Source organism: Squalius cephalus, assembly GCF_949319135.1.
Source record: "Squalius cephalus genome assembly, chromosome: 18".
Taxonomy (NCBI): Eukaryota; Metazoa; Chordata; class Actinopteri; order Cypriniformes; family Leuciscidae; genus Squalius; species Squalius cephalus.
Window position 1 is genome coordinate 30,091,158 of NC_137139.1, and position 24,000 is coordinate 30,115,157.

At 37.6% G+C, this 24,000-nt stretch overlaps 1 protein-coding gene across 2 annotated transcripts in view; it reads left to right on the forward strand.

Annotated features, from left to right (window-relative positions):
- cdh24a (cadherin 24, type 2a) overlaps positions 1–24,000 on the forward strand; it is a 77,449-nt gene that overhangs the window by 27,480 nt on the left and 25,969 nt on the right. For both annotated transcript variants that reach the window (XM_079849067.1, XM_079849068.1), the window contains exons 3-5: positions 7,785–8,079; positions 8,220–8,339; positions 12,769–12,936. In XM_079849067.1, coding sequence (XP_079705193.1) covers positions 7,785–8,079; positions 8,220–8,339; positions 12,769–12,936 — 583 coding nt within the window. The remainder of the gene's footprint in view (positions 1–7,784; positions 8,080–8,219; positions 8,340–12,768; positions 12,937–24,000) is intronic.

Genomic DNA, 24,000 nt, shown 5'->3' on the forward strand with positions numbered 1-24,000 from the left:
ATCGGCGCCGATATTAAGCATTTTTATGGTTATCGGTATCGGCCATTTTCAAAACCGATTTGCCGATAAAATAATTTAATTTTGAAATGCGCTATATTTGGCTATGACACACAGCCACCTCCTGTCAAACTCACCACTCTGTAGACTAGACCAATGTCAAAGCACTTGCTGACTGGAGCTGCTTCACTGATCACGCATCAGTCGTCTCTCAAAGTTAAGGCTTAAGGTGACGCTTGCGCTGTTTTCAGCCTCAGCCGCATTATTATATGAGGACATGATTGCATAAACATCATCTCCAGAGCCGCTTTGAGTCACTTCATGAGCTTTTTAACGCTTCAACTGAGAAAAGCTATCATCATATCATAAACACACAGAAATGCAAAGATCTCCACGGCAACCCGTCAAAATAAAAGTTTGGTTTTTCATAGGGCCCTAAAATTTAATTTTTGTTAAACTGTAAATAAAGTGAATAAGTTTGATGATTTCAATTAATTAGAAATGCTTTTTGATTACTAAACTTTAATTTAACCATTAAATTAGAGTCTTTAAGTTTTACAAAATGTTTACAGAGTGCTCCCTGCACTTTTTAAGTTATTATTATTATTATTATTATTATTAATGTTATTAATAACAGTTCTCAGATTTAAAGATATGTTTAAAAGCATTTAAAGAAAGTATTTGTCAAAACCCTTTGTTATTCTTAATTTTGACATTAATTAACGTTTTTACACTAGACATATGGGCTATATATCGGTTAAAAATATCGGTTATCGGTCTACTTGATCTGTAATAATCGGTATCGGCATCGGCCTTGAAAATCACATATCGGTCGATCCCTTGTACAGACACTGCAATGTTACAAAAGATTTCTGTTTCAAATAAACATTCTTGTACTGTACTTTTCTTTCGAACTTTCTATGCTGGAACCTGGAAAAAAACTTGATCACGCAATTGAATTACTTTGCATACAATAGATTGTAGCTTGAACTGGAAACGGTTTCAAACATACATTTTTTACATTTCCTTCAAGTAATCTTTTGAACAGAATGACAAGAGAAAGAATTCCTATGCTAAAATCAGTTAAAAATGCAGAGTTACCATTTCCTACTGACTGTCCTTCCTTACAGTTAAAATAGATGTTTAATTCTGTAATTTGAGCTAAACAAGCGCAATATATGAGACCAAACTTGACTAATTTTGGTCTTTCCCCATTCTGAGCTGACTTATCTTAATGTTTACTCATTGTTTTTTTTTTATAGTATGCAAAAATTAGTTTTAGTATTCCATTCCAAACATCATTCCAAGCATCTGTCTGTGTAGCAAATGCAGGGCTTTTCTCCATAGAAGGACGAGTGTTAATGTAAGATTATGAATCCATGTTCTTACCTCACTTATTTAAAACACTCTGACAGCTTGTGCACTCGTGTTCTGCTACGGCTGAGCGCTGCCATGTCTGAGTTTACATCTCCGGTCTGACGTATGCAAATGCATGTGTGTGTGTGTGTGTAAGGTACTTTCCGTGCTAATTTGTAGATTTAAATATCCCATGCTGTCAGATGCACAGCGGTGCAGTGCTGGGGTTTGTGTGGAGAGGAGACATGGTAATGAGGGATGATCAATGCACAGATCCATTAATCCAGACGTCTTGACAGAACTGCAGAGCTCCGGTCCATCTATGTATTTATTTATATGTATGTAGAAATACACACTATGTACTTAGCGTGTGTGTGTTTCTGCAAGAAAAGATTAATAATAATAATAGAATAGAATATATTTTTAAGAATTCAGCTAAAAGTGACAAAAAGCACCATAAGAGTTCATCAAACTTGAGCGCTATATTCCAAGTCTTTTGAAGCTTTGTGTGATGAACGGATCGAAATGTAAGTAATTTAAGATGTTTTTTGCTAATGTAAGTTGATCAAAAACCAGTTCGCGAGCTGCTAGTCCAACTATACACGTTTGTGGTATATTTTAAATGAGCTGCCATTTTTTGCTCAATTTTGTTATATTATTTTAATTATGAATATTTTTTACATTTAAGCATGTTTGCTTTTTAACATGCTTTTACATGTTGTTCATCCATCCAACTGATCTAGACTATCTTGTGGTATATTTTGAATTAGCCAAAAACATTTTTGCACTTCATTATTGTTTTTATTATATTATTTAAACTTTCTATTTTTTAATATTGTAACATTTTTGCTAAAAACCAATATAAATTGTTTTAGAAAATAAAATAATAAGCACTGGTGTGTGCAATGTGCACTATTTGTATAATAATAATTATTATTATCATTATTATCTGTTTTTATTTTATTTTAAAAAAGTTTTTTGAAAAGATTTTTGCTTTTTAACATTTTTTTTTTTTTTACATAAAAAGCAATATGAATGAATAAAATCACAAGTACTGACATTTAAAAATATGCAAAATTGTTGCGCAAAACAATCACCGTATTTGCCAAAGTTTGCAAGGTTAATATCATCAATATGAAAATATATTTAGAGTTTAGTATGAGACTGTGGTGCTTTTATTACCACGTTATTTCTATGTTAGGATGCATCATAGTTTAGATAATCCTGCCCTTAAACAATATGATCTGTGATTGATCCTGAGCAATTCTTAACCAGAATAATCTTATGTATGTATATCTATATTTATATATATGTATATCTACAGCACAGGTTGTGTGTGTGTGCACTCACTTTATATTTGTGCTGAGGATGTGGGTGTGTGTTTGACAACCGGGTAATTGAGTCTAAAAATAGTCTGAAAGTCTAAAAAGTACTGAAAAATTGGTTGGGAGAGACTCAAACAAATGAAAAAGATGGAAAGTTGTCACTGTTTTAAGACTAAAAGCAGGGGGAAGAGATGCGAGAAGAGAGGAGGAAGAAGCTAAGAGCTCCTTTAATCACAAGCTCCCTCAACCCACTTCAGTTTCCCAGCATGCCAAGCTTTAGTGTGATCACAGGATGGGAAAACCACTGTAAAGCCTTCTTCTGACCACACACACACACTCCTTCTGTACTAAAGCACTACTCCAAAAAGCTGTGAGAACAAGACAAAGATAAGACGGAGAAAGAGACCCGAGTGAAGGATGAATAATCCCTTCAGCTCCCTCTAGCTGGCCGTCAGCTCACTCTCTCTCTCACCCTGACCCAGCTTATAGAAATAATAACTTAATTCCCATTAAACTCTCCTCTCCTCCCTCACACACACACTTACAGAGGCAGACAAAGGCAGAATATTAGCTGTCGGAAACGTGCAGGATGGATAAACATGACAGAGAGGTGTTAGATGAGGGTTAAACAGATGGACAAACAGAAAGAGAGAGAGAAAGGGAGAGAGTGAAACAGATGGACTTGGAGGGTGAGAGGCGAACAGCTGAGAGATGAGGACAACACAGATGGACGTGTAGACCGCTATTGTGCATGAGTGTGTGAGTGTGTGTGTGTGTGTGTGTGTAGGTGAGAGGGGAAAATCCAGAGAATTGTTATGTCATAATAACACACTGCTCATTCTACATCTGCAGTGTGTGGATAAAGAGATATTGCCACTGTATAAGTAGCTTCAATGTACAACAGTTTACTAATTTTTGTTAGTAGCCTGCTTTGGGGAAGTTTTATTTGTTCAGTTGTGTGACAGTAATTCAGCTGTGTAATATAACATTTATTTATTTTTTATTTTATCGGAAGCCAGCTTGAACTAGATAATTACCATAAATTTTCCAGCTAGAAGCATAAATAGTAATTACATTTTAAATCAAATTGTTTTTTCTAATTGACCATTCAGTCATCACTTAAAAATAATAAAGTAAAATAAAAAAAATTGAAAATAAGTGGGTGATTCATAGATTAAATCATTTATTTATTTAATTTAAATTTTTGGAAGCCAGCTCCAACTCGAACCATGCAATAATGTCCAGCTAGAAACAAAATAAAAGGATATTCAATTTTTTTTGCAAGTAACCATTCAGTCATCATAGCCTAAAATTACAATGATAGTTTTAAGTGGGTGATTTATAGTTTATTTATTTTAATGCTATACTGTTTTTAAAGTCCTATTGTTTGCGAACTGTAGCTTCGAAAAGTCTGATTCACTTTAGTGAATAGGTTCGTTTGTACGGTTAAAGGAGAACTCCGGTCAATTTTAACATTCAGCTCATTTTTTTGTAAATTTGGAGTGCTGTCAGTACAGAGAACAACGACAAAAATCGGTGTTGCCTACACCGTGATATCCTCTTTTTAAAATTTGCACCCTGTTGACTTCAATGGGGCAAGTTTTAAACCTGCTTTTAGCCTCTTAACATCCTTGATGTGTCATTACAAGTGCACAGCCATGTGAGTGATTCCTTTAGAGTGAACACGGTGAATCTGACTGCAGTAGATGTGAAAGATATTAATAAAAGTGATGTTAATTCAGTCAGCGCACATACCTGTATTTACATCCTGTTTTCGGTCGAAGTCCACAGTAGTCGATTGTCGAGTTCACGCTTTGTCAAGATCATAGGTAACTAACTAACTGCGCGAACTCGACAATCGAGTTGACATTATAATATGACATTATAATAGTTGACATAATAGCTTGATTAACCAATTTGAGTCCCTGAGGAGCATTTTAGGGCTTCCTTTTCCTTTTCACATTGGATTATGGGCAAAATAGCATCAGTCAGTGTACATATTGGGTGAACGTGATTTTACCAAGTGCCACATGTTCCTGGATCAACAGTTTATGTCAAGTTTAGGCTTAGACCCAGGGTGAGGTGCTTCAACATCAGTGTTATTCACCTATCATTTCCCTCTGATTTTAGGGAAAAGTTATGGGTAGGGTTAGGTTTAGGGGTGGGGATAGTGTAAGGACTAAATTTTGGGACAGGAATGTTATTCCAGGATCAATAAAATATGTTGATCCAGGAACATGTCTTACTTGGCAAAATCACGGTGACCGTACATATTGATTGTACACTCTAAAAAATGCTGGGTTGTTTCAAACCATGTTTGGGTCAAATATGGGCAAACCCAACTGTTAGGTTTAAAATTGAATTAAAAATATGTAAACCAACATCCAAACATGGGTTGAAACAGCCCAGCATTTTTAAATAGAGTGCGTTATGGCAAAGACGGTGCACTCCTATTACTATGAATGGTTACAGAAATGTCCCGCCTTCTAAATAAAAGAGCCAATCACTGATTTGTAAAGTCATTGCATCACTGCAGCTGCTGTTTCAAGCTCAGGGGTCGCATTTATAAAACTGTGCGTAGGATCCTTACTAAAACTGTACGTGTGCCCGAAAGCCAAATAATATTCAGATTTATAAAATCGTGCATATGCCAGAGCCTGTGCAAAAAAATTCCCTTAATAAATCCCAGTCAGCGGAAGATTGTGTGCACATGCGTGCGTCTCCTCCCCGAAATAACCAAAAATGGAGCTGACAACGCCTAGTTTAACTATGCATAACCTCATCTGCATATCATTTGCATATGCATATTCATCCACGTGATACCATGTTTAACGGTACAAGACATTAGGAAAATATGAGATACGGATGTGCCGTCACATTACATTGCTAAAAATCATTTAGTAGCCTATCCTTGCCTTGTTTTTGAATAAATAAATCAAATAGTATAAAACACATTTCAGAGAACGTTTTCTCAATCTTTTCCACTGGCCAAATAGTATTTTTAAATTATTTTATTTATTTAAACTGTTCTTGTGAGCATGCACTGCATTTATGATTAGGACTCATAATGAAGATTTAGTGTTTTTCCTTCATCTGCCGTCAGTCCCTCAGCTCACCATCGGTGTCGCCAAACTGCTCCGTCTCCAGAATGTTCGTACGCATGGGTCCAAGTTTGCGTGCAGGTGTGCAAATTTTCCCGTCAAGTTTGTTTTTATAAATCATTATGCGTCGGAAGTGGCGTACGCCTCTTTAAGGGCCTTTTTGCGCGTACGCAACGGTTATAAATGAGGTCCCACTCGCGCTCAGGACTGCACATGTGCATTGGCTGGTCTAGCCTGAAAAATATACTTTTTAACGCTGTTTGAGAATAAGAAACAACATTTATGGGACAGTTCAATTCAGGTTTTTTTTTTTTTTTTTTTTTTGCGGATTTGAAATGTGTTATTTAATTGTGTTATTGAAGTGAAATGTGAATGAAATTTTGCTCAGAATTCAGACAACACTACAAAATGTTTGACACTTGATATAGTGCAGCATTTATGGAATTCAAAACAATTTCAGACACAAAATATTATCAACATGTGATTTTTTTTTTTTTTTAAATCATTATTTAATCAGATTGCCATGAGTTTTTAAACATTTTCACACATACTGGATTAAAAATGTTTTATTTACTCGCAGTAATGACAGGCTGCGTTGTTTACATTTAAAAAAAAAATAGAAAGGCAATACGCAGTGAACACTATTCTATTGCTTCTTCATAGCCAAAGCATGTTTGGTTTTACAGGTTTATTCGGCACATTTATGTTCCGTTTCTCACAGATCCCCTGTGACCTTATTGGTCGACTGAGCTAATGAATTTTCTGCCCGGCCAATCATCAGCCCCGTATCAGTCCAAAAACACCTGGTGCTCCTCGTATCAGACACACTGGATATCTGGACACAGAGGTCTTTTTTTGCCCCTGGTGAAAGGTGCCCTTTCACAGTGATCCTGGATTAGTCTGCCTGCCCAGAGCTCAAACATAGCAATTATGACTTTGTCGGAAAGTATTAAAAAGGGAAATGCCTTTTTATTAGTAAAGCTGTACATTTATTACGGACAGTTTTTCCCTTAAGTCATTTTTTTAATACCCGGATATTACATTTGTGTGGTTAGGCCTTTGAGGATCTCAGTTACTGAAAACAACAAACACATCTCATTACCTCATGGAGTTATTTATTCACATGGAACCAGACGGTCTCTGAAGTCATTATTTTCACGGGATGTTTTTAGAAAAGAGTATTATCCAAGTGAGAAAATAGCATTAGATTTAGGTAACACCTTCTGTTGTGCCTGTGTACTGTATAAAATGCATTATAAATTTAAGGGAAATTGTTCTTCATATCTCAAAGTCTACTTCAGATCTACATGCTGCCTTTCTGGTATGCAATATACTTTATTCCTGTCATCAAAGCTGAATATTTTAGCATCATTACTCCAGTCTTCAGTGTCACATGATCCTTCAGAAATCATTCTAATATGATGATTGATGCTCAAAAAAAAAAAAATTCTGATTATTATCAATGTTGTACAGTTTGTACTGTCATATGTTTTTGGAAATTGTGATTCATTTTTTTCAGGATTCTTTGATGAATAGGAAGTTCTAATTTACTGTCACTTTTGATCAATTTAATGCGTCCTTGCTGTAAAGTATTCATTTATTTCAACAACAAGAACAAAAACTTCTTAGATTTAGAAATACTTGAGCATAATATTGCATTTACAGAATGAAACAGTCACTCTTAATGTCAAATGAGACCACACATAAAAGCCTTATAAAGCCTTCCTTTAATAAATAATTATATTATTGAACAATTTTCATCTTTGTGTTTTACATAAATCATTTGAGCTCAAATATTTTGATTAGCTGAAGTCTTCAAACAAATTATTTGCAAACTGTTTTTACTATTACTTTAAATATATATATATATTGTATTACAACACAGATCATATTACAATTCCCTTTCACACTGTATATACAGGCTTCATAGAAATGGAATTTGGGAATGATTTTGTGAACTTCTTAACATATTTTGTGTTTTTCTACCTTTTATTCATTCCTTCAGCTTCATTCGAGTGTGGACAGGGGTGATGGACGCACAAAATACATTTTAAAAGGTGAAGGGGCCGGCTCGGTGTTCGTCATTGACAGCAGGACGGGGAATATCCACGTCACCAAACCCCTAGACCGCGAGGAGAAGGACCAGTACCGCCTTATCGCCACGGCAACAGACCGACAGACCGGCCGAGCCCTGGAGCCGTCCTCCCAGTTCATCATCCGTGTGCAAGACATCAACGATAACCCACCTGTGTTCCAGGGCGATCTGTACAGCGCCACCGTGCCTGAGATGGCCAACATCGGTACTGCGCTCAGATTCACACGCAAATGTCCTATGACTGCTGTCATTGAGCTGTGTTTGGAAAAAAAGATGGAGGGTCACATGCTTAATGAACCTTGACTTTGTCAAAATATCTCTTATTTCGTCTCTCTCTTTCCCTAGGCACATCGGTTATTCAAGTGACAGCCACAGATGCTGATGACCCAACGTATGGGAGCAGTGCCAAACTGGTGTATTCAGTGATTCAAGGCCAGCAGTACTTCACTGTGGACCCGCAGTCAGGTGTGTGTTCTGTTAGATTCTGTAAAATGCAATGTTTCTTATTTTTAAGTGAAGGATTATTGACTTTTGGGCTGTGGTCCAAAAACCTCATTAAACACATGCACTCAGCTCTTAACAAATATGGTTAAATGTGCACCAACAATGCTTTCTAATAATCAGAGTAAGGACTTAATTGCAGAGAGATGTTAACATGACACGAGCAACCCTCTTCACTTGCTTGCCGTTTACATGCTATTTTCTTTATTCTGAATATGCATAAGAAGTGTGGTTATTTTTAACACCATTATTCACATATGCACAGCACAAATGATGAACTCACATACTGGCCACTGTTGTAATCCACTTTCATCAAGTGCAAAACACATTTCTATGTGTAACCGGTCCTACTCGACACGCTCTGGGGTGCGTTTCCCAAAAGCATCGTTAGCCAAATTTGTTCACAAGTTCTGTCGTTATCAGCATAGTCCAACGAGTCCAACGAACATTCGCAAGCAGCATCGCAAAGTTGTGTGGTTGGAACGACAGCTCTCGACCTGTGCTTAGAACCATAGCTTCTTGTTTTGCAAAATAAGCAAGCTGACATTCAGTACGATCTGTGTCTTTTATTTAGAATACATACAAATGTCATTTATGTCTTTTAGTTTGTCAAGAGATTTAAAGCACCGTTTTTGAAGAGTGCGCATGTGCGAACGTGCTCTAGTACGTAAGAACGAGCCTATGATTGAATCTGGAAATAAAGCAAAATAACTGAGAAAAATTAGAAATAGTCTTTACGATGTCCATAATTTATAGCAAAACATCTAGCATTAATTCAATCTCAAAGAGATTCATTAAAAGAAGTTATTACTCCAAAACCTGTTTGACATCATTAACCAACGTGATTGAATGACCACTTTGCGACATCAGGGTTTTGGGAAACAGTTGTGACTAGCTATTTGATTTCTTCAACAATGAATCATACTATGGTAGTTAAGCAGCGAGTTTTGTCGTTGTACGGAAAATGCACCCCTGAGCGGGATTCGAACCTGGGTCTCCGGCGAGGGAGGCGGGTGCTCTAACAAGGACGTTAACAACTGCAGTTGCTAGTGTGCCTCTTGAGATTTGAATGAGTGAGGTTTACACACACAGCTCTTACTGCTCTACTTTACACTCACCCCCTAAACCTCACTCCCATCTGGGTCACGGCACCACATTTAACCAGTCCTACTCGACTCGCTCCGAGTGGATTCGAACCAGGGTCGCCGGCATGGGCTGCAGTCTTTAGCATCCTTGTTAGCATGTCAGGTTCCCATGCAGACAACCCCGATTTGAATCCCGCTCGAAACGAGTCGAGTAGAACCTGTTACATATGGACGTATTGGATATTATCTGCGCCGTGAAGCCACTGTAACCATTGTAATTGTAAGATAAGGAGCAGAGACAGATTTCAGCTATTCGGAGTAGACGGAAAACTTCAAAATAATGTCACAGAGTTCAACACACGGCATCTGTATACATCCGAGCTTATGCACACTTTGGTCAGAGAGGTAATGCGATTAAGGCATTTACATGCCAGTTTATTGCGATTATGGTTACTATGATTATGAGCTTAATCGCATTTGTTTGATCGGAATATTATGTTTACATGTGGTAAAGTTTAATCGCAACATTGCCAAAATCCCATTATAATCGCATTATGATTGTGCATGTAAGCGTACTCATTTGTAGTGCAAGAATGAGGCTGAGTGATGTTCAAAATCACCACAGCTCAGTCGGGCATGGCCATTGCAGTGAGCAAGTGAACACCTCCCATTATACAAGTATACAGAACTTTGTAGTATTTGAGTACATGTAATTAGTTACTGTACTCAAGTATCTTTTTGGCTACTTTTGTATTGTTTTCTCTACTTGACTACATTTTTGAAGTATATGTGAAGAGTTCAGATGCAAAAGCCTCTAAGTGCCATCTGAAATTTTCTTCTAGAATGATCATTTTTATCAAGCTTGTATACTTAAGTTCAGTAATTTCACTTAAATGACAATTAATAGGTAATTTTCAATGCCATTTTAGTGAAATTACTGAACTTAAATATACGAGCTTGATAAAAAAAAAATCATTCTAGAAGAAAATTTCAGATGGCACTTAGAGGCTTTTGCATCTGAACTCTTCATGTACACTTTACTCCAATACATTTGTAATGAGTAATGCATTAAATCATTAAGTTTTGCATGGCACCTAACTTTTTCTGCAGCAGTTTATTTCTGCTTCAAAAGAACCGATATCGCCATCTACGGGGCATTGAAGGTACTACTATATATATTGTGTGTTTTGCTCTAACTCTCCCAAACTTGTCAACATGGCTACTTTAAGCAAGTGTGAGTGCATTAGCAGGTAGTTGTGAATCGCAAGTGTTTTATATATGAGATGAGGACATGACTGCAGCCGGTGATGAAATTGAAACCAGCATGTCCGGTGCAAGTAGACGTTGACTATTTAATTTCATGTAACACTATTTTATTTATCGTTATATTGGAGAAACCTTTTTGAGTGATATTGGTTTACTTATGCCCATTTGAGCACTTGAGCTTAATTAAAAATTGAGTGTTTGCAGATGCTTAAGGGGCTGTGGTGTCGACCTTGATTTAGTGCAATATTGAGGCGTTCAGTTTTATTTTGACTTTAGAAAATAAATATGTGATTGCTCTCTTCACAAATCAACTGTTTTTTATTTTCACTGGCATGTCTCTTAGGTGTGGAGAACTAGTGCATCTTTGAGCCTACGTTCAGTACAAGTAAAATACTTAAGCACTGATAAAATCAGATACTTTTACTCATGTGGTATTGGAATTGGTGAACTTGTAATGGAGTCATTTTTGCTATTTTTACTTTTACTTGAGTGTGGTTTTCAGGTGCTCTTCACACCTCTGCGAGTGCATGGAAAATGAAAAGACTCAGGCAGTAGGAAGTGATGTAATCCTGAAAAGTCATCATGATTTTGAATAGTCAAAAATTATCATAAAAAGACCAGAAATTAAAGTGGTGGTTGATTATGATTTCACTTTTTTAACTTTAAGTAGTGTGTAGTGTGTAAACAACATCTGCAAAGTCACGACGCTCAAAGTTCAAAGCAAAGGGAGATATTTTCTTTTGAAGAAATCGTTTTTTAAGGACTACAACAAACGGATGGTAGGGACTACACGACATTCCTCCCGGATTGTGACATCACCAACCCTAGAATTTACATAAACCCCGCCCCCAGGGACACGATTTATAGATTATCATGACAGAATATGCTAATCAATGACTAGAAGATAACTACACATAAGCTACATTAATTCATCAAATAACCGTTCAGAAATGTTGCCAACATGTTGTCACTTCTGCTTGAGTCTCTCCATCTTTGTCTGACTTTTTTGGTATTTAATAGAAATACATTTATTTGGATGCATTAATTTGATCTAAAGGGAATTATAATATCGTTCTATTTCAAATAAATGTTGTTCTTTTGAACTGTCTAAAAGTATAAAGCAGCAAATCAGCATATTAGAATGATTTCTGAAGGATCATGTGACACTGAAGACTGGAGTAATGATGCTGACCGGTCCGCTGATAGATGACTGCTTTCAAACGCTCCTGTGTGTATCTGTGTAACGGCTCGGTGAAAAGCATCATTGATGTTTATTTACAACATGTTTTTGAAGCACTGATCATTTTAGTCAATCACAGACATGTTTGATGAGCGCGTGAACACAATGATCAATCAGAAGTACAATCACATCATTCTATAGGGCACAGCTGATTGGTTCCTGCTGTATCAGTAGCCAATGAACTCGCTGCTCAACCTTTAATACTGGTCAGCATTTACTGTAGCAGTTGCAGTGCGCTTTCAGAAACCCTCCTCCTTCCCCAGCTCCACCTGTATAGATCCTCTACGGGTAATTCATGCATATTGTACAGCAGCAGTGTGTCATGTGTGTGTATTGGCAGTAGAAAGTCCTGTTCTCTCTCTGCAGCAGCAGCAATAACAGCAGCAGTGTAGCAGATCTAATCGGCCAAAATCAAACACATCAACATTGTCATATTCTTTACCATGCCAAACTCTCAGTGAGTTGTCATGGCATAACAAATATTTTTGATCAAATTAATGCAGCTTTGGTGAGCAAAAGACACTTCTTTTAAAAACATTAAACAAAATCATACTGACCCCAAATTCAAAACGCAGTGACTGTTCCATCCACTGAAAGATTAGTTTGACCCATTAGTCAAGTAGTCAGATCTGTATCCTTCTCCAGCAGTGTGATGGTGTAGGATGTTCAATGTGATTCCTTTTAATTCACTTCAGTTTAACCTAATTAACTCACTGGCATGAAAACTGCTCAGTATTGCCAAAGTGAGATATGCTGTGACCGTGAGTGATCTGCTCCTGTCTCTCTCTGTGTGTCTCTGCAGGTATAGTTCGCACGGCGGTTCCAGATATGGACAGAGAAGCTCAGGCGCTGTACCATGTGGTGCTCCAGGCAAGAGACATGGGCGGCCATCAGGGGGGTCTGACAGGGACCACCACTCTCACTGTGCACCTCAGTGACGTCAATGACAACCCACCGCGCTTCACTCAAAGTGAGTCACACATCCAGCTCTGCTGCAGAACCTCCAAACACGTCTGTCTACTGTAATCCACTTCACTCTTCTGTTCTGTTCTGTTCTGTTCTGTTCTATTCTATTCTATTCATAGTCTAGTCAAAGTCTAGTCTAGTGTAATCGACTAAACTTTGTTTTATTCTAGTTTTAGTCTTGCTTTTATCTACTTCACTTTACTGTTCTATTCCATTCTATGAAGGATCATATATGCTCTACTCCACTCCACTGTTCTGTTCTATTCTATTCTATATTCTATTCTATTCTGTTCTGTTCTGTTGTAATTTAATCTGCTGTACTTTTATTACTCTATTTAATTTGTTGTAATCTGCTCTAGTCTACTAATCTTTATTTTATTCTAGTTGTCTAATCTGGTCTAGTCTGGTTTACTCTGTTGTAGTCTATGTTGTAGACTAGTAAATCAATTCCACTTTACTGTTCTATTCCATTATGTTCTATTTAGGGCTGCACGATTTGGGGAAAATGTCATATTGCGATAATTGAGGTCAATATTGCAATTGCGATTGCGATATGCGATATAATAAACAAATGGTTTCATGAGTCAACTTGCTTGGTGCTCAAGGAAAATAAATGCACAGACAGATTAGTGATAATCTGCCTAAAGAAAAAAGTTCTTTAGTCAAGAGCAGTGAGTGTTTTTCTCTGTTCCCTTTGTTCTTTGATTAACTTTAGTGACAGATATAATTAGTGGCAACTGTGTACTGTTCCTTTAAGACCAGCCGCTGCGGTCAGAGACGCGGATCTCACACGCCTCATTCTCTCACAAGTCACAACTCTTCACGTTCATCATAAGACTACTCTTATGTTATGAAGACACTCGACAAAAAGACATTTTGGCATAATTGTGTGTGTTATTGTTCGTTCAAGCTCGAAAGAGAACTGTATTCTGGCATGCTGTATTCTGGCATGATATTAGCGCAGGTCTTTCTGTGTGTCACATTCAGGACCATAGACTGTGGTCAGGACATTCACAGGCAGCGCGTTATTTTTAGTCTTATCGCGCATGATTTAAAAGCATTTGCATGAATAAGAGCGGGATGATGTAACACTAGCCAAAGGATGCCAAAAATTAACAGATGCTGCGTTAATTGCGTTAACAGCGCTAATTTGTTTATTTAATATAAAATCACAGCATTTTGCGTCATATAATCGCGTAGTCTTGACATCGCGATTGCGATATGATTAATCGTGCAGCACTAGTTCTATTTAAGATATTCTATTCTGTTGTAATCTAATCTGCTGTACTTTATTACGCTATTTAAGTTTGTTAAGTTTGTCTAGTCTAGTGTAATCGACTAAGCTTTGTTTTATTCTAGTTTTAGTCTACTTTGGTCTGGTCTATTCTAGTCCAGTCTAGTGTACTCTGTTATATTATAGTCTAGTCTATCTGCTTCAATCTACTTCACTTTACTGTTCTATTCCATTCTATGAAGGATCATATATGCTCTACTCCACTACACTGTTCTATTCTATTCTATTCTAGTCTAGTCTAGTCTAGTCTAGTCTAGTCTAGTCTAGTCTATTCTAGCCTATTCTATTCTAGTCTATTCTATTCTATTCTATTCTATTGTGATCTATTCTATTCTATTCTGTTCTGTTCTTTGTTACTCTATTTAATTTTATTGTATTATGTTCTAGTCTAGCATGTCTGGTCTATCTAGACTAGTAAATTTAAAGGGTTAGTTCACCCAAAAATGAAAACTCTGTCAGTAATTACTCACCCTCATGTTGTTCCAACCCCGTAAGACTTTAGTTCATCTTCAGAACACAAATTAAGATATTTTTGATGAAACCTGAGAGCTGTCTGACTACATCATAAGCTTCTAGGCAATTTCATTCTGCCGGTACAGAAAAGTTAAGATCCTTTGTTAAAATAGTCCAAGTGACTACAGTGGCTCAACCTTTTGTGCGCAAAAACAAAACAAAAATAACGACTTTATTCAACTATTCATTTTCTTCCGTGTGGGCCTCTGAGTTCATGTGCGAGAACTGAGAAGATGACCCAGATGGGTCTCGATGTAGTGTTTAAAATGGTTCTTAAACTGTGCATTTCCTGGATGTCCGAATTGTGAGAAACCAACGAGAAAACGTAAAAGTGCCTTACCAATGCTGCGAAATATCCTCACACTTTCCCATCAAATGATCGTGAGCGTCATCTTCTCAGTTCTCCAGCATGTGTCGTAACGCTCTCGTGAACTGAGTAAGAGGCCCACACAGAAGAAAATCAATAGTTGAATAAAGTCGTTATTTTATATATATATATATATATATATATATATACAGTGAGGAAAATAAGTATTTGAACACCCTGCTATTTTGCAAGTTCTCCCACTTAGAAATCATGGAGGGGTCTGAAATTGTCATCGTAGGTGCATGTCCACTGTGAGAGACATAATCTAAAAAAAAAATCCAGAAATCACAATGTATGATTTTTTAACTATTTATTTGTATGATACAGCTGCAAATAAGTATTTGAACACCTGAGAAAATCAATGTTAATATTTGGTACAGTAGCCTTTGTTTGCAATTACAGAGGTCAAACGTTTCCTGTAGTTTTTCACCAGGTTTGCACACACTGCAGGAGGGATTTTTGCCCACTCCTCCACACAGATCTTCTCTAGATCAGTCAGGTTTCTGGGCTGTCGTTGAGAAACACGGAGTTTGAGCTCCCTCCAAAGATTCTCTATTGGGTTTAGGTCTGGAGACTGGCTAGGCCACGCCAGAACCTTAATATGCTTCTTACAGAGCCACTCCTTGGTTATCCTGGCTGTGTGCTTCGGGTCATTGTCATGTTGGAAGACCCAGCCTCGCCCCAAAATCTCGCAATACATGGCCCCGGTCATCCTCTCCTTAATACAGTGCAGTCGCCCTGTCCCATGTGCAGAAAAACACCCCCAAAGCATGATGCTACCACCCCCATGCTTCACAGTAGGGATGGTGTTCTTGGGATGGTACTCATCATTCTTCTTCCTCCAAACACGTTTAGTGGAATTATGACCAAAAAGTTCTATTTTGGTCTCATCTGACCACATGACTTTCTCCCATGACTCCTCTGGATCATCCAAATGGTCATTGGCAAACTTAAGACGGGCCTTGACATGTGCTGGTTTAAGAAGGGGAACCTTCCGTGCCATGCATGATTTCAAACCATAGACTGTAAAAAAAGATGGACGACGCCCCTTCGCTCTCTTCCATTGGTGAGAACTGAAGCCGCCAGAGTCCCGATATGGCGCTGACATATTGGAACTTGAGTCTGCGCAGTAGCGATCTCGGGACCAGACCTGCGCAGTAGTGAGCAGGAAGTAAAGCCGCGAAATCAACGCTCCGTCCTCACTCTCGTCGGGAGAGTGCATTCTGCACACTTTTTTCAAAATTGATTGCAGTACGACAAGAGGCTTGTTAAAATAAAGTAAATACAATCTCCTCAGCACTCCGAAGATCCCGAAAAAAATGTCCGTTGGTGCTTCAGTGACTACTTCGCTCAGAGAACCTGTCAATCACAGCTGTCAATCATGACGTTACACCACCGCATCACGTAACTAACTAAAAACCAACTTATTTTTGAAACAGACACTTGAACTTACATCAGCGTGATAAAAAAGACAGTAAATGAAAGAAACCACATTTGGAAAAAAGATATTTGAAGTGTAATTTAATTGTTTAGTTGGTCTCACGTCCTGTTGAATAACACGGGGAGGCGGGGCTTATGACCTATACTAGGACCAGTCACCGGGGGGCGATCGAGACGTTTTGGCTTCACTTTTCAGGGCTTGTGCGGCACGCTTGTTTCAAACCATGACATCTTAGTGTATTACCAACAGTAACCTTGGAAACGGTGGTCCCAGCTCTTTTCAGGTCATTGACCAGCTCCTCCCGTGTAGTTCTGGGCTGATTTCTCACCTTTCTTAGGATCATTGAGACCCCACGAGGTGAGATCTTGCATGGAGCCCCAGTCCGAGGGAGATTGACAGTCATGTTTAGCTTCTTCCATTTTCTAATGATTGCTCCAACAGTGGACCTTTTTTCACCAAGCTGCTTGGCAATTTCCCCGTAGCCCTTTCCAGCCTTGTGGAGGTGTACAATTTTGTCTCTAGTGTCTTTGGACAGCTCTTTGGTCTTGGCCATGTTAGTAGTTGGATTCTTACTGATTGTATGGGGTGGACAGGTGTCTTTATGCAGCTAACGACCTCAAACAGGTGCATCTAATTTAGGATAATAAATGGAGTGGAGGTGGACATTTTAAAGGCAGACTAACAGGTCTTTGAGGGTCAGAATTCTAGCTGATAGACAGGTGTTCAAATACTTATTTGCAGCTGTATCATACAAATAAATAGTTAAAAAATCATATATTGTGATTTCTGGATTTTTATTTTTTTTAGATTATGTCTCTCACAGTGGACATGCACCTACGATGACAATTTCAGACCCCTCCATGATTTCCAAGTGGGAGAACTTGCAAAATAGCAGGGTGTTCAAATATTTATTTTCCTCACTGTGTATATATATATATATATATATATATATATATAAAATATATATGTGTGTGTGTATGTATATATGCAGTCTACTCTGTTATGTTCTAGTCTATCATATTCTGGTCTCACCTAGTGTTCTCTCTTCTGTTTCAGTCTGTTTTGGTCTGTTCTAGTCTAATTTAGTTTCTGAGAATATGAACTCAGAATTCAATAGATATTTTGTTAAAGATCAAAGAGTTGTGGTGTGGGCTTTTCATATCCCTGTCAGCATGTACGCTGTCCATTAGCTGGTCTAATGACACGCAGTGCACTGTTTGCTAACATCACAAGTGCTGTTTCCACATCCACAGTTAGACTAACCAGCAGGAAGAGAAGACATGTGGGCGTTCAGATTTGTGTGTGACATGATGTAACCTTTTGAAATGGATTCATGCTTTATTTCTCTTCTGCTTTAAGTCTCTCTGTCCTATTTTCCTGACTGCACTTCTGTCCACTTGTTAGCCGCAGCGAGCTTATTACACACATTCTATTCATGCTGCGGATGCGGTCTTATTGCAGTAATTGATTGACAGCTCAAAGATGTGAGTGCTGGTTTGGAGACTGTGGGTGTGATGTCAAGACACATGAGGGACCGACTGGCATCTGCTGTATTATATTCTGTCTGATTGGGATGCGATCTTATCAGTCGTACACTAGAGAGTCATGACGTACACAATTACTTAGCCGCATAAAACGTATCCCCAGTCAGAATTTTTGCGAAATAGATTATTTCCCTTGAAATGTGTAATACTGTCAGTTGAATTTTGTGGCGTATCATATTTGTTGTGCTTCAATTATAGATTTACTCGTGTTCATCGGCTCCCTAAATCAATCTCTCTAATCACAAGCGTTTAAACCAACTGTTGTTTGTTTCTCTCACAAAAATATCCTGGTCTGCCCTGAAAAGATGCATAATAGAAGACAAAATTATTCACATAAATATCTTGTTTCGAAGTTTTACATACACTTGGTTGCAATATTGCATGTTGCATTCTTGAGCATCAATAACGGCAATACAGAAATTTAAACATGCATTAAATAATTTATTTTTTTTACTGTGCTAGCTATTCATACTTTAAACTCTATATTAGCCCCATAGGTTTGTGATTTAAAGCCAACAGCAGTTTAAAACCTAATGGAGTGATGAATTTGTCTCATTTTACCATCTGAGTGTAATCCTGAATCCGCAACCACTGCATCCAATTACTATGAGAGAGCACCATCTCTCAAATTTATAGTGAATTTGCTGTCTTGAATATGAAGAAGATATTTGCATCTGAAGATGAAATGGTAATGCATTTATGTTGTCGTGTTTGCAATACAATTCACACTGACTTCATGTTATGGGAAGTAAAAAGGGTCTTCCATAGACTAATCAGCACTTATGGCTGTTTTGATTAATGAGGTGACAGAAAAAGGAGGCTGGTCTAAGATTGGTTGTGGTTGTTGATGGATTTTGCACATTTTAAAAACATTAAATTATGCATATGGGCTGTTTAATTCACTGCCCCGGGTTACCCAGTTTAAAAAAAAAGTTTATAAAGTTTGTAATATGAAAAATAAAGTTTGCTTTAATGTAGCATATCAAGTAAAAATCATAAAATAAAAACTTCATTAACACCCAATACTGCTCAACTACTGCTCTAATATTAAATATTAAAATATTAAAACTGTGCATGACCCACTTGGTCATGCTTAAAAATGACAGCCTATAAGGCCAATTAAAAAATTAGATAATAAAAAAAAAACATGCCAGAGCATTAAATTGAGATATTTCCCCCCCTTTCCTGGATTTTTAATTAAAAGAAGCAGTACTGAACCCTCCAAGTTAAAAAAAAAAGTTAAAAAAAAAAAATTCTTGGGGGTCTCTTAGCACTGATAACAAACCAGTTAATTGTCTTTTTGAACTATTCATTAAAAGAACCGTCTCCTAAGAGTCATCCGTTTTGGGTACTACATTGGTTGCACTCTATAGTTTTGATTCACCTAAAAGAACCGACTCATTAGAGTCATTCATTTGGCAATCGGAGTAGCATGGTTGTGCTGCCGCTGTATGTATTTGATTTGCTACAAAGAACTGTGTCATATTAATTCGTTTGGGAATCAGAATACTATGATTGTGCTTTATGTATTTGATTTACAAAAAAACAAAACGGTATATATCAGCTATTTGTTCTCTAATCGAACTAAACTGGTCACATTGTAGAAATATTGTACAAATATGTTAAGGGTTAAGCTTTGTTTAATATTTTGTGTTAGCGTTTAATTTGACTGACTTGATTCTTCTAAATGAGTGTGACGATGGATTTTCCAGACTAACTGACCATTTTGTTATTTGCTTTTAGTACACTGCTTTACCGAAACTTGGCGACATAAACAAAATAAGGATGCGTTCATGCACCCGTAAAATAAAGGATATGCATTTAATGAAATTAATTTGTTTAATTAATACATCAAATCATTTAAAGCATATCATGTAATTAAGTCAATTAAATTTGTAATCATCTGTCGGCTTTAAAGAGACACCCACTCTTTCATTGCACAGAAGAGAACTAATCAGTTATAATGTCACACAGTGATAACCAATGGATAGAGAGCATACTACTGCGGTTACTATTTCTGGCATATATAGATACGGGATACATCATAAGAGTATGATATTCTGAGTTCAGCTGATGTGCTCATTTGCACATATGAGAACTGCATGATCACAGAAATACTGGTTCAAATACGGCCCGCATGATTTATTTCTGATCCTGTTCCTCTTCTTTCTCTCTATTCCTCCACTGTCCAATATAATAAATGACAAAAAGGCCTATAAATAAGATATGGGGAGGGGGGCACACATAAAAAAAATGTTTAAAAAGTGGTAAATCAAATTTTCCTCTCAGCACAAGTTTGGTATTGTTGTAAAGCGCAGCATTTCAACTTTGTGAATATTCTTAGTAATTTCTCGATGGCATGAGTCTAATGAGAACTAATTTTCTTATGTAAACAAAACGATCTTTCAAAGCGATCCCGATTTACACACATACACAGAATTACAGTATTTCAAAATATCAGTCTTGGCGAGTATTTACGCAAACATTATCTGTTATGTCTTAAGTGAACGTTTGGTTAACTGTTGGGGAAAAAACATCTGATGTATAACATTATATTACATCCTTGCTGTACAGTAGGTCGGACTGTTTCATTAATGTTAATCAATTGTGGTCTCATGGAAAGGAAGTTGAATATATATTTCTCCTATAGATATTTGGTTTTGACTTGGTGTGTGCCAAATTTGGTGATATTACCAGGGATTTAAGATATGGTTGCTTGGTGATTTTGTTTTGGAACCTTTAACTCGATTTTTCTCAAAATTGAGTTTGCTGACTGTATCGACTTCAAACAGGTGTAGCTCAGTAATTTTTTTCTGATTCCAACAAACCATACATCATTTTGAAGGTTTTTTAATAGAGAATGTGAAAATAACAAAAACTCATTTTTGAAAATTTGCTCATTCCGACTCATTTTTCCAGCACGGGTCACAAATGCAGTCGTAGTGAGCACAAGATACTTCTTACAAAAACAGATTCCAAACTTTTGAATGGTGTAGTGTAAACTGAATTTATATTGAGTATTAAGTTTTATGATTAAAAGAGACATTCGCCTGTTTGTTTACTCTGGAATGTGCATGCCCATAGACCAGCATGAAAAATACTGATTTTTGTGTGTGATTTAAGCTAAAAAAAGATGCCATCGTTGTCAGATTTCATTCCAGATTTTAAATAATTAAATGAATAAGTATGCAAATGTTGGTGTTTATCCATTGAAATAGATAGGAGCTGTACTTGCATGTTTGAAAATAGCCTTATGAGTATGATCCCTGATTAAATTTGCTTTAAAGGAAAAAAAATCAGATCTTTTTGGCTTTTCTAATGAGTTAAATCAGGTGCATGAGATTAGGAAGCCATCTGAACTGTGTATTTTTGGGCCAGTGATTGTGTGTGATGATCCTCTACAGGATCTGACAATGATCACAGAGTGAAGTCACTGAGCATCTTAACCTTATCCTGCACGTCTCTCGGGAAGCTGTGCTTTATTTCCAGGTCTGGCCTGTGTGTTACGGACGTTGTTTTCTGGTGTGTGGATTGAATCCCGGCTCTCAGCAGGAACTGATTCACAGTATTGTGAAAAGTGTCGCTGAATCTCTCAAACAAGCCTTGTGCCCACTGACCCGTGATGACTGCTTTCATTCTCCGTGCAGCTTTCTCGAAGTGCTAAAAACCTCAGCGCTGGGTGTTTGAAGGAGAGATATGAAAGTGTGGTTTGGTGTCGTGGGGGTGGGAAGCATCTGTGTACGTGTGGATGAAGTATTTGATGTTGTCTGTGAAGATAGGATGCTTGCGGTATGTGCTGTGTGTGTGAGATATCAAAGTTTGAGAGGTGAGTGTGAGTGACTGTGGATTTGATAAGGCTTATGGGTTTCTGTCAGTCCATATCCGTCGACTTTAATAAATGCGTGTGCGAGTGAGTAAACAAAGCCTGAAGCCATTCACAGCATCTGAGTCACCTCTGAGCAAGAGAGGTCCGGTGAGTTGGCGCGAGTCTGAGACTCGTAACTCAAAGCGGCCCTCCAAGTTCAACAGTTCTGCTCATTTTGTTCAACAGAACAGCTCAGAGCTTCTGTAAAACACCCGCAAAAACTCTTGATAATAAAGGTTCCAAATAGGGGCTTTTGCAGCCATGCCTTAGAAGAACCATTTCTGTGCCATTAGCCACGAGGCCATTACAGATTTGCGTAAAAATTAGCAAAACTAGCGATATTTTCGAAATTTTGATAAAAAACGATTGTGAAATGACGGTGTTTCCATTAACTGATGTTATGCGACTAAAACGTCATTTTTTCCTCTCGCGATAAGTCATTCCAAAAATCATGGCGACGGATGTTGGTAGGTTTATGTATATCCCAGCCACCGCACTAGCCATTATTTTTAATCAAAGGAGACGTATGCATGTTATCCAAGCATTTATGGCAAGGAAAGGCCCTTATACTTGGAGCGGCACATACTGTATGAGGTGTTTCTCCCTCATACTGTATCTGCTTCAAGGTCTTGATAAATTGTGGCATTTATTTGTTGTTTAGAATCCAGTATTCCCGTAATACTTTTGTTTAAAGGTCACGCATTTTTTTAGGCTGAATCATTTTTTGTCACATACAGCAAACATCTCCTCACTATAAGATAAGATAAGATAAGATAAGCCTTTATTGTCTCCAATTTGAGAAATTCGTCTTGGGCATTCGAGAGAACAATGGCAACATATTACATATAACACACACCCAACACACAGTTAACCAACACAAAACATGCTCCTAATTATCCCATACAAAACTTAATTTAACATCCAACAATCACACACAGTACCCCCCATAACTTTCCTCACATTCACAGAAACAGAAGAAACCCACATCACATCACAGTCCGATTTAGTAGTATTTGTCACACATACATCACTGCAGCTGATACACGCACACACACACCTTATCTATTATTATTCATTAATTTAATTGAAAGCAGCACAAATGAGAATTTATACCTGTTAAGCTTGCAGTTTGGTAACCTGTACCTTCCGCTAACCTGAACCTGTACCTATCCGCTAGCTGCCTGTCCCCTGAACACACTGTAAAAAAACGCGATCTCTGTAGAGAGCCCAGGCTCCACAAACGGCAAGAAAAACAAACTGGCCCAGCCTGGACCACAAATCATAACAAACAGTGTTCCAGCCAATAACTGACAAGAATGATATGGGGGTGGGGGTTGGGGGGTTAGTGCACGTGCACATGAAGGGGGGTGTGGAGAGTGGAGGAGAGAGAAGCATGAAGAGGGAAGTTAGCTAGAGGAGAGATGTCCTAGACAACGAATAACGTTAGAATTATATTCTCTTGAATTTTGATATGGCCAACACACGACCAATGAGACGACGTTCCGATGAACAAATAGCAAAGAAGAGGGAAAAGGAGAAGATAAAGCAAAGAATTTACACCGGAAAAGCCTGTTTCAGGAAGCATGGAAGGGAGGGGACGGGATGAGGAGGAGGGGAGGGTCAAGCTAGCCTTCGTTTTGTTTGACAATACTTTGAACGTCAACAAGAAGTGACGTCACCCAACATCGCTTAGAGCACCTTTAATAAAAAACTCTGTCTCGTCTTCTGTCTAAACCGCGCCATCTGTGTTAAGTGACCTAATCCTTTTTCGAATTGCCTGAAAAACCACCTCATGCGAGCATAAAATCTTTTTTGCGATATATGGGAGTTTTTGCGAAATTGACGCGTATTTTCAATTTTCAATTTCAATTTCAATTTGAGCAATTTGAAGGGTAATGGAAACGCAGCTATTGAGGAACCTTTCAGTGAACATTTCTTAAAAGAACCATTATTTTTCTTAGTGTGAAGAACATTTTTAATAATCTAATAAACTGCTACGCAGTCACAAAAGCTTATCGTTTGCATGTATTTTTTGCGGTTTAAA